The 12,253-nt window shown below is 42.5% G+C and overlaps 1 protein-coding gene across 8 annotated transcripts in view; it reads left to right on the top strand.

Moving 5' to 3' along the window:
• Nucleotides 1-12,253, top strand: part of LOC145343219 (soluble lamin-associated protein of 75 kDa-like) — a 93,112-nt gene that overhangs the window by 58,460 nt on the left and 22,399 nt on the right. For all 8 annotated transcript variants that reach the window (XR_013886691.1, XM_080189280.1, XM_080189279.1 and 5 more), the window contains 3 exons: nt 2,220-2,274; nt 5,571-5,721; nt 9,697-9,835. Coding sequence is in view for 7 of the 8 variants with exons in the window: in XM_080189280.1 (XP_080045406.1) it covers nt 2,220-2,274; nt 5,571-5,721; nt 9,697-9,835 (345 nt within the window). In the remaining variant the exon portion in view is untranslated. The remainder of the gene's footprint in view (nt 1-2,219; nt 2,275-5,570; nt 5,722-9,696; nt 9,836-12,253) is intronic.

The following is a 12,253-nucleotide window of genomic DNA, read 5'->3' as shown; positions in this document are numbered from 1 at the left end:
AGATGCTGTCAGAGCTGCTGAGACTTTCCAGCATTTTCTATTTTTGAGTGAGACTGGATATCTATGCCAATTATCAGAGGTGCTGACTTTTGGATGAGATAAATTGAGACCTCAATTAGTTTTTTTGGGTGGATATTAAGATTCCAAAGCAGAGAGGGGGGATGAGACTGGTATCCCAATATCAGTTAAGTCCATTCACTGGTCATTATTGTTTGCCAAACCCTGCTGTTCCTAGACCATTGCAATCATCTACATTACAACCGTGACTACACTTCTCAAAAGAACAGAATTGACAGTACCTCTCTGGAATATTCTGAAGCTATATATAATAAATGTATGTTCGTAATTTAGCTCAGGGGGAACAGGAGAGGAAAGCTCAGAGGAATTTTGATCATAATACAATGGCAAGAAAGATGGTGGATTAGAGGAGAGTGATGATTTGCCTTTTCTACATATTTGAATATCCTGATCAGGAGTGCAAAAAATGTTGGAAGAGTTTGCTTGCTGTGAGAGCAACATTCAAGACTGGAGACAGGCTAGGCCTCAGCAGAATTGAGTGTTATTGGGAAAAGAGGTATTGGGCAGCAAAGAGAAATGGAACTTCTTGGTTTTAACAGTGGAGGAAATGTCAGAATTCCATTTGAGGTTCGAGGGGATGTAAGCTTTTGCTAGATGAAGGGGTAGGGCCTTCAGAGATCAACAATGGGAATTTACCAGAGGCACAAAGGAACTGTCTTTTGAAGTGAAAGAAACGGTATTTTTATTGCCCTATTGAGGGGAAATCAAGATCTGGATGGTTGGAGATTAGAACTGAAAATATGCAGGGCGTGCAAACTGAAATAAATCCATAAATGGAGGATGGAATCGGCAAGGAGAAATATAATTGGGCTAAATGTGCTGTGGAGCAAGGGGTGGGGGTCGTTACTGGTATGAAGAAGGAACTGAAGGGTTCGGTTGATTGGCTATGCTAAGAAATTGCCCCTTAGTGTCCAGGGATGCATAGGTTAGAGGGATTAGTGGGTATAATATGTAGGGATGTGGGAGTAAGGCCTGGGTGGGATTGTCTTCGGTGCAGAACCGTAGGGTTCTATGATTCTATGAAAAGAGAACCCTAAGCTAAAGGGGAGTGGAGCAGTTTGGGTTACTGGATCGATTATCAGCTGAGAATAAGAAGGCTTTTTGATTTGATTTATTGTTATCACGTGTTAGTACACAGTGAAAAGTATTGTTTCTTGTATGCTATACAGACAAAGCATACCGTTCATAGAGAAGGAAATGAGAAGAGTGCAGAATGTAGTGTTCCAGTCATAGCTCGGGCATAGAGAGAGATTAACTTAGGGCGAGGTGAGCCCAGTCAAAAGTCTGATGAGAGCAGGGAAGAAGTTGCTCTTGAATCAGTTGGTAGATGACCTCAGACTTTTGTATCTTTTTCCCGATGGAAGAGAGAATGTGTGGGGTGCATGGGGTCCTTAATTATGCTGGCTGCTTTTTTGAGGCAGCGGGAAGTGTAGATAGAGTCTATGGATGGGAGGCTGGTTTGCATGATGGACTGGGTTTCATCCGTGGCTCTTTGTAGTTCCTTGCGATCTTGGGCAGAGCAGGAGACGTACCAAGCTGATACAACCAGAAAGAATGCTGGTTAGTTACGGGGATAGCTTTGGAGCATGTTTGTTTTGATGTATCCAGTGCCTTTTGAAGGGTTCTAAGTCAAAGACAAATGATTCACCAGGGTATTCAAGAACAGCGTTCCAGACGTGTAGTATACCTGTAACAAAATCAGCCGCGTACTCCAATTAATAGAAAATAAACCAGCTGTGGTGGGTTAGGCAAAACGTTAATGGCAGCCTTGATAGCATGAGATGGTATTGGGATGATGAGAAAGAGCTTTACTTTGGATAAGGTAAACATAAACAAATCTTCAAGGTGGACTATGAATACATGTTTAAAGAGACTGTGTGGGATGGGGGCTTGGAGCAACATTCTTCAGGGTAATGGGAGGCAATCCACCTGGCCTAAACATTTCACTGGAATCCAAAGAGCTAAGAATCTGGCCCGACAGGAATAAAAAGTTGTTCTCTTTCCAAAGCTATTTTGATGAATGAAAGGTGTTTGCTATTTTTCTGTTTTTAGTGAGATGGACAGAAAATAGAAAAGCTGAAATATTGAGAATGATCAGTCTATGGATGAGGTTGATGTTATAACGTTATTATCTTTTTCAGGCTGAATTACATGCTCACCGAGAATTGCTGGGTGCCTCTTCAGTCCTTTCTGAAGGTGAGATGATGTGCCAGTCCATTTTGTAAATTGTGTATCTGCAGTTGAGCATTGCTTGTAGTTTCTCACAATGTAGTCTATTGCTGTCTATTACCTTTCTTTGACCTTCTTCTAAAGAGTAGATTCTGCTATATAATTTGTTATGATCCCCGTAGAATCAATAAACTTGTATATGAATTTCCCAACAGGAATTAATTGCACGAGATTTTACTTTTTAAATTTTTACTGGAACAAAATTCAACCAGAGGTTAAACAATATGTAATAACTAATATTCTGATAACTAAACCAAACTTCAGAAACAGTTCTTCCCCATTAACTAATTAATTCAACCAAAAACACTTAATCACCCATTGATATGTGTTACACACTTACAGCAGATGTGTAATTTTGTAGATAAATCCCACACATTTCCTTGTTTTTCAATAGGCTCCCTTTCCCCAGCCACACTAGGGTAAGTCTTCCAGTGTCTTTTGAAAGTCCCTTCATTCAACCTTCTGAGTATCCTTGAATTGACATCTAGTCACCAGGCCCTTAACTGCAACTCTCTGGTCCTTGAATTTCCAACTATCTTATCTCTTTGAACAGAAAAGCAGTTCTCCTTGGAGGTTAATTCAATTGTATTTTCCTCTGTTTCACAAAGAATCGCTGTTTTGGCTTTTTCTTTCTCAATAGAAAACTGACTCTTCCAAATATCCTGCCCTGACAGCAGTAACTTCTCTGCTTCTTTGCCCAGAAGCTTCTTTCTCTCTCTGGGTTTCTCTGAGAGTCTATGTCCACAGAGACTAGCTGCCCTTTGTTCTATATGGCAAGGTATCAAAACTGGCACTTGATTTTCTGTGGTTTTCAGTCTGAATCTCTTTCTCCATGATGAGTAAATCGTAGGGGTCTGTGCCATATAAATATACCAATTAGGAGAAGGAGTAGGCCACTTGGCCCCTCGAGCCTGCCCCGCCATTCAATAAAATCATGGTTAATCTGATTGTAACCTCAACCCCACATTCCTGCCCTGATGACATTTTCATTCCCTGTTCCGCGCAGAGTTCTCTGCCCAATTCCAGGACTTTGTTTTTACTTTAATTTGAAGGAGATTAAATTATTTGAAGTCTCAGTTTGTTAGTAGCTGATATCCAGGTTCCATCTGCTGTTGCTGGGCCAGGGATTTACCAGAGTCAGGGGTTTATCCTTCAACTGAAGAAAAAAGATTGTTGTTTTGGAAAAAGTATTTTTGATTCCTGCCTCTTCTACAACCAACACATCCTAGTTTAGAAAAACGCTAGAGCTCAGAGGATGAAATCTTGTTCTGTCTCTCCCTGCCCCTGTATAATCTTGGGGTTGTGTTTTCAATCCATAAATCACAATTATAGAATCATAGATTCCCTACAGCAGAGGCCATTCAACCCATTGCATCTGCACTGACTCTCTGATAAAGTAACTTACGCAGGCTCTATCCCAGTAATGCCATACCTTTCTCATGGCTAATCCATCTAACCTAAGAACCAATTTAGCATGGCCAGTCATAAAATCATAGAATCCCTACAGTGCAGAAGGAGGCTGTTCAGCCCATCGAGTCTGCAACCCCACCCAAGCCCTATCCGCTTAACCCCAGGTACTTCCCCTGCTACTCCCCAAGATACCAAGGGGCAATTTAACATGGCCAAACAACCTAACCTGCACATCTTTGCACTGTGGGAGGAAACTGGAGCACCCAGAGGGAACCCACGCAGACACTGGGAGAACTTGTAAACTCCACACAGACAGTGACCCAAGGCTGGAATTGAACCCGGGTCCCTGGAGCTGTGAGGCAGCAGAGCTAACCACTGTGCCACCCTCAATGTGATTTTGAAGATTTTAGTTTCCAGAAAACCCATAAATTGGCAGTGTTAAATCAAAATTACTGCTTGTTATTGAGAGGGTTATCAAGGTTATTGAGAATGTACAGACTCCGCACAGACATTGACCCAAGCCGGGAATTGAACCCGGGATCCTGACACTATGAGACAGCAGTGCTAACAACTGTGCCACCGTGCCACCCCTGTAAAAAAAAACTTTGAGAGGTCTGGTGGTCATGAAGAAATGTATGCCTTTTGAAGAGTACTGCTGCATGTGAACTGTAAATTAAAATTTCTGATACCCCTAACTGGAGCAGTTGATCACTTAGTGCAAAAGCAGATCATAGTCTAATCAAATCACTATACATAAGCACTAAATGGTAAGTTTTATTGATTATAAACATAGTGTCAGTAGAAGTTTTTGCAGTTAATATGACAGACATTGAACATTGTATTTGCTGCTTATGGCCCCCTCTACAGGTATAACTGATAAATATTTACACTTTTTGGAATGCATTTTCCATTGCAATGTTCAGATGTGTGCATTTTGAAATAAAACTTCTGTAAAAGTGATTTTAGTATGTATTAGATATTTCAGCTTGAACTGTTTTTTCTGTCTCATGTTTTGCTCACCCATTCCAAGTTCGTTTTGTCATCAGTGTGGAGTTCTCTCTTGTCTTCCCCTGCCTTTCCTCCAAGCTCCCACTTCCCATGAACTCTTTCAGTTGCTTTTATAGACTAATTTCATAATCTTCCTGGCTGCCATGCTAGGTGACGTTGTTAATGGCTCTCTTTCCTCTCTCCCAGTAACTCTATCCTTTTTGAAAACTACCATTGTCACCACCTGTAGAGTGAGGTTAACATCAGAAGCATCCATGATGCTGAGGTAATAATGATATCAGATCACATGATTGAGAAAACAGTCAGTTCAGAAGGAGGAGCAGCTCCAATCTCATGTGGAGATCCAAATGTGTCAATACTTGCCGTAAATAAAGAGTAATCGTTTTAAGGAATTATAAATTTTGGCAACTTGCGAGAGAATGGGCAATCCCACCTAGACCCCAACAGCACCCCCCCCTCACCCCAATTTCTCCTCATTTGTGTCAAAACTCAAGATTCTTCTGGTCTTGCTTAGAATAACCATAATCATGGTATGGGGAAAGTATTCAACCTACATTGTTGCCCCTGAGATTGCAGTCTAGTTAGCCTTGCGAGAGATTAGCTGACCTGAAAAAAAAGAGCTTTCCTATTTTCCAGTGCTAATCTATCACATCTCGATGTGCACACAAAAGCTAATCTTCATTTATTATTGAAATCCAATACGATGGTCCTTTTTAAATTGATTCCCTTGTTTAATGTACACCATTAATCTTTGTCATTTATGGCTGTTGCTTATATTTTATCTTGGTGTTTTTGAAATACTTAACTCATGACCTCCCATGTTCCAATAAAATATATGTCTCCAGAGCTAACAAGACCACCTGTTGCTAAACGGGGAAGAAGCAGTCAATCCAAGCGTTCCAAGTCAGGAAAATATCGTCTTGAGGCCGAACAAAAGCGTTTAAATGATAAAGACGGGGAATTAGTACCAGCGGTGCCTCAGGATCAGTTAAACAGGTAATTGCACCTATTGTACACAGCGCAGCTAATTAAACAGCTACAACATTGGCACTTACCTGGCAATATGGAAAGTTGCCCAGCTATGTCCTAAAGCAGGACAAATCCAACCCGGTCAATTACCAACTCATTGATCGACTCTCAATCATCAGCAAATTGATGGAAAGTCTCATCAACAGTGCTATTTAACAATGCTTACTCAGCAATAGCTTACTTACTGTGCTCAGTTTGGGTTCTGCCAAGGACACCCAGCTCCTGACCTCATTACAGCCTTGATCCAAACATGGATAAAAGAGCTGAACCCATGACGTGAGATTGACTGTCCTTGACATCAAGTGCAGCATCAAGGAACAGCCTAGCACAAAGGAACATGGTTATGATTGTTGGGTGTCAGTCATCTTAGTACTGGGACATTGCTAAAGGTGTTCCTCAGGATAGTGTCCTAGGCCCTAACCACCTTTAGCTTATTTGTCAAAGACCTTCCTTCCATCATAAGGTCAGAAGTGGGGATGTTCACTGAGTGCACAATGTTCAGCACCATTTGTGACTCCTCAGATACTGAAGCACTTAATGTCCAAATGCAGCAAGACCTGGGCAATATTCTGGCAAGAGCTGATGAGTGGTAAGTAGCATTTGCACCATACAAATGCCAGGCAATAACCATGCCAGAGTGAGATGACTTCTTGCAAGCTGTGCCCAGCATACCTTCTAATTCTATCTTTTACTCTCATTCTGTGCCTCTAAAACTTCATTCTAACTCTTTTAAACTCTCTAACAGTGCTTTAATGATCTTTCTCTACACCCTAGCTATGACTATAATACTACATCCTGCGCTCTCTAGTTTCCTTCTCTATGAACGGATGTTTTGTCTGTATAGTGCGCAAAAATCAATGCTTTTCACTGTATGTTAATGTGACAATAATAAATCAAATTTTCAACGAGAGAGTCTAACAATCTTTCCTTGACATTCAATGACAATTCCATTGCTGTAATCCCAACCATCAACATCCTGGATGGTGGGATTTATCACTGAACTGAACCAGCCATACAACTACTATGGCAAGCCTGTCCACGATCTACAGGGCACAAGTTTTTAACACAGACAAGTGAGGTATTGCACTTTGGAAGGACAAACCAAAATAGAACGTACAGGATAAATGGTAGGACTCTGAAGAGTGCAGTTGAACAGACGAATCTGGGAATGCAGGTACAGAATTCCCTAAAAGTGACGGCACGTGGATAGGGTCATAAAGAGTGCTTTTGGTACATTGGCCTTGTAAATCGGCGTATCGAGTATAAAACTTGGAGTGTAATGTTAAGATTGTATAAGGCATTGGTGAGGCCGAATTTAGAGTATTGTGTACAGTTTAGGTCACCTAGTTACAGGAAGGATGTAAATAAGGTTGAAAGAGTGCAGAGAAGGTTCACAAGGATGTTGCCGGGACTTGAGAAGCTGAGTTACGGAGAGAGATTGAATAGGTTAGGACTGTATTCCCTGGAGCATAGAAGAATGAGGAGATTTGATGGAGGTGTATAAGATTTTGATGAGTATAGATAGTGAATGTAAGCAGGCTTTTTCCACTGAGGCTAGGGGAGAAAAAAAACCAGAGGGCATGCGTTAAGAGTGAAAGGAGAAAAGTTTAAACGGAATATTGGGGGGGATTCTTCATGCAGAGGGTGGTGGGAGTGTGGAATGAGCTGCCGGATAAAGTGGTAAATGTGGGGTCACTTTTAACATTTTAAGAAATGTTGGACGGGTTCGTGGATGAGGGGTGTGGTGGGATATGGTCCAAGTGCAGGTCAGTGGGACTAGGCAAAAAATGGTTCGGCACAGACAAGAAGGGTCTAAAGGCCTGTTTCTGAGCTGTAATTTTCTGTGGTTCTAAGTCAGCAGTCTGACGGAATACTCATTTGCCTGGATAAATGCAGATCCAACAACACTCAAAGTTCGACACAATTCAGGACAAAGCATCCTGTTTGATTGGCAACCCATCCATCACCTTCGACATTCACTCCCTCCACCACCAACACACAGTGACAGCAGTGTGCATCGTTTGCAAGATGCCCTGCAGCAACTTACCAAAACTCGTTCAACAGCACCTTCTAAACCATCGACCTCTAACACCCAGAAAGACCACCTGCAGGTTTGCCACCATGTCAGCTTTCCTTCACTGTCGCTGGATCAAAATCTTAAAACTCCCTTCCTAACAGCACCATGGGTGTACCTATCCCACGTGGGTTGCAGCAGTTCACAAAGGCAGCTTGCCACTATATTCTTGAGGATATAGAGGGATGGGCAATAAATGCTGGCGTAGCTAGTAACACCCACATCTCATGAACAAATTTTTAAAGAAGAACCATATGTGAATGTGTCTGATGTTTTCTCAGTTTCTCTCATGTACCACTAAACAAAACTGATTTGCTTGGTACAATTCCAACGAGTTTCCCGTGGATTTAAAATTGTATTTTAATTTTAGGGCAGTACGATGGCACAGTGGTTAGCACTGCTGCCTCAGAGCGCCAGGAACCTGGGTTCAATTCCTTACCTGGGTCACTGTCTGTTTGGAGTTTGCATATTCTCCCTGTGTCTGCATGGGTTTCCTCCAGGTGCTCTGGTTTCCTTCCACAGTCCAAAGATGTATGGATTAGGTGCATTGGCCGTGCTAAATTGCCCCTTAGTGTCAGGGGGATTAACAAAGTAAATACATGGGGTTACAAGGATAGGACCTGGGTGGGACTGTTGCCAGTGCAGGCTCGATGGGCTGAATGGCCTCCTTCTGCACTGTAGGGATTCTATGATTCTAATTTCCGACCTGTGTGTCTAAGTTTGAGCAGAGGAAACCTTTCCTTAAAGAAAACCTCAGGCATCGGATGTTTGTTCACTAAGTGCTAAGTACTGAATTTGTGCTGATAGAATGATTTTGTTCAAGATTGTAAATTGTTTTTGGGGGCCAAAGAAAACCTTAACCAGTTAGAAGAGAAAATCAGGTAGAAGCTAAAGAATTTGATCCCCACTTATTTCACCCTTTGAGCTTTCTCTGTGGATGTATGAAATATGTTAAGATAACCTCTAATTGATGGTGCTTAATTTATTATGATGGACAATGAAGCTATTGTGCTTGTGGAATACAGTGCATTCATCAGCTGAACCCATTGCATTTCACAAGCATTCTCTTTTCTAACAGATGCTGCTTGGGTAATTGGGAACCGTTCCTCTGATCATGTTGGTTACTTTAAAATTGGAAACACTTGGTAAAGCAGGCAGTTTCTATAAAGAAAACGAAATATTGACATTGATTATCAGTTGATAGCACTCTTGCCTCTGAGTTTTCTAAGTTCAGGTCCCATTCCAGAACTTGAGCACAAAAGTCGGGGCTGACACTCTAGTCTGGTACTGAGGGAACATTGAACATGGAAGTGCTGTCATTGAGATGAGATGTTAGTCTGAGGCCATGTGCTACTCTGGTGCATGTGAAAGATCAATGGCACTATTTTGAAGAAGAGCAGGGGAGGTTTCCCTAGGATCCTTGCTCAATATTTATCCCTCCATCAACATAATAAGAGTATGTTATCTGGTGATTATCACATTGCCGATTGCGCAGAATTGGCTGTTGTATTTTCCATATTGCAATAGCCACTACACTTCAAACAAAGTGCACCATTAGCTGTGGGGTGCTTTGAGATGTCCAATGAAAAGTGCTATATCAAGCAAATCTTTCTTTTTAAATGTAGCATTCTTTCTTTCCCTTTCATTTCCTGGCTCCTCAACTTCATTCTCAACTTCTCCTCATACTTGGGTATGAGATTGGGACATGTATTGTCTGAAATTTCAAGTTGTCAACATTGCTTTGGTCCCCTCTTGCAGCTTAATGAAAATGTTCATTTGATATCAGTACTTGTGTAATGTACGTATGAAGTCGTTAAAGCGACTTGTTTTACTAACTGTCTCATGTAAGAGAAATGTATGTTTTCCAGTTCGGAAGTGGGGGCAGATGGAAATGCAGATGCTCCACAAACAATTGGAAATCAGGAAATGTGTGCAACTCCCGAGGATCCTGCTGGAGTAACTGATGTTGTGTTGGGCCGTGCTGATCTTTTGGAACAGGATGTTAAGGTAATCTGCAAGTGATACAGAGGATTGAGAATGTGTGGAGTAGACTGTTCAGCAGCTGGAGAATTATTTTGGCAAAAATCATTGAGGAAATGTAGCTTTCTCCCACAATCCAAAGGTGTGTGGGTTAGGGAGAGTGGCCATCTAAATTGCCCCTTAGTGTCAGCAGGGATTAGCTAGGGTAAATGCATGGGGTTATGGGGATAGAGCCTGGGTGGGATTGTGGTCGGTGCAGACTTGATAGACCAAATGGCCTCCGTCTGCACTGTAGGGATTCTATGATCTAATGTAAGGTTAAAAAAAACATGGTATGGTACTCTTTGGTTGTGGGGAACAGCTAGAAATGCCGCAACCTTAGTTTTGGTCTTATACTTTCCATGTACTCCTTTTTGTAAACATAAAGTAAGAATGCCTTTGTAAATTTCTCAGAAAGGAAGAGGGCCTGATTTTTATCTACACAATTATGACACTGTTTTACTTTAATTCTTTCTTGGGATGTGGTTAGGTCAGTGTTTGTTGTCCATCCCTAAAAATTTGAAGTTAAAGTTTATTAGTATCACATGTAGGTTTGCATTAATACTGCAAGGAAGTTACTGTGAAAATCCCCTAATCGCCACGTTCCGGTGCCTGTTCAGGTGCACTGAGGGAGAATTTAGCATGGCCAGTGCGCCTAACCAGCATGTCTTTTGGACTGTGGGAGGAAACCGGAGCATCCAGAGAAACACACACAGACACTGGGAAAACGTGCAGACTCTGCACCGTGAGTGACTCAAACTGGGAATCGAACCCGGGTCCCTGATATTGTGAGGCAGCAGTGCTAACCACTGTGGCACGATGCTGCCCACAATTGCCTTTGAGAAGGTGGTGGTGAGCTGCCTTCTTGAGCCAATGTAGTCCATGTGGTACATCCACAGTGCTATGAAGAAGGGAGTTCCAGGATTTCGACCCAGCATTGGTAGAGAAGCAGTGGTATGTCCAAGTCCAGGGTAGTGGAGGGGAACCTCCAGATGTTGGTGCTCTCATGTGTCTGCTGCCCTTGTCCTTCTAGATGGTAATTATCATGGGTTTGGAAGGCGCTGGCTGAGGAGCTTTGGTGTGTTCCTGCAGTTTGTCTTAAGAACATAACATAAGAAATAGGAGCAGGAGTAGGCCAACTAGCCCTTCGAGCCTGCCCCGCCATTCAATAAGATCATGGCTGATCTGTCGTGGCTCAGTTCCACGTTCCCGCCCTCTCCCCATAACCCTTAATCCCCTCTCTTATCAAAAACCCATCAACCCGCATCTTAAAAATATTTAGCGAGGTAGCCTCCACCACTTCAACGGGCAGAGAATTCCAGAGATTCACTACCCTTTGAGTGAAGAAGTTCCTCCTCAACTCCGTTCTAAACCGCCCCCCCTTTATCTTGAGGCTGTGCCCCCTAGTCCTACTATCCTTTCTGAGCGGGAAGAGTCTCTCCACCTCTATCCTATCCATCCCATTCATCATCTTATACGTCTCAATGAGATCTCCCCTCATTCTTCTAAACTCTAACAAGTACAAGCCTAATTTATTCAGCCTCTCCTCATAGCTCAACCCCCTCAACTCCGGCATCAGCCTAGTAAACCTCCTCTGCACTTCCTCCAAGGCCAAAATATCCTTGCGTAAGTACGGCGCCCAAAACTGCACACAGTACTCCAGCTGCGGCCTCACCAATGCCCTATACAGCCGCAGCAAGACCTCCCTACTTTTATATTCAATCCCCCTCGCGATGAAGGCCAGCATCCCATTCTCCTTCCTGACCACCTGCTGCACCTGCAAGCTGGGTTTTTGCGACTCATGCACAAGGACCCCGAGGTCCCTCTGCACCGTCGCCTGATACTGCCACTGTGCATCAATGATGGAGGGAGTGAATGTTTGTGGGAGGGGTAGCAATCAGGTGGGCTGCTTTTCCCTGGATGATGTGAATCCTATTAGAATGAGAAAATACTCAGGCTCAATTTTTCAGTTGTAATAATCATCCACCTGTCTAAATGCAGATATTTGAAGGGCAATTGTGGACAAGCAATAAATACTGGTCTTAACAGTGGCGTGCTCATCTCAAGGCTTGAATTGCTTAGGAAACAGAGTTGCTGGAAGTGGGAATTGTATTGAAGTAAAATTGAAAGGGTAGAGGATAATTAAAGTTGTTTCACAATTCTTTGGAGATTCCCAGAAAAAGCATTTCAACCTATTACCAAACTTCTGCCAAATGGCAGCAAATAATGAAATGATGGACAAGAATAAAGGGAAAGAGAAGTCGGTAAGCAGTAGAATATCACATTCCAGTTTTTAGTGCTACCTGGTCTGTCCTCCCAGGGTGTGAAGCTGCACATTGGAAGTTCTTGCTCCACTTCCATATTTTGATGAAATTCCTACCTATTTTGGAGAGGACCTTCCAATGC

The sequence above is a fragment of the Carcharhinus amblyrhynchos genome, chromosome 5 (genome assembly GCF_965287045.1).
Source record: "Carcharhinus amblyrhynchos chromosome 5, sCarAmb.v2.hapA, whole genome shotgun sequence".
Lineage (NCBI taxonomy): Eukaryota > Metazoa > Chordata > Chondrichthyes > Carcharhiniformes > Carcharhinidae > Carcharhinus > Carcharhinus amblyrhynchos.
Note: the sequence above shows the minus strand (reverse complement) of the source record. Positions and strands in the feature narration are given on the sequence as shown.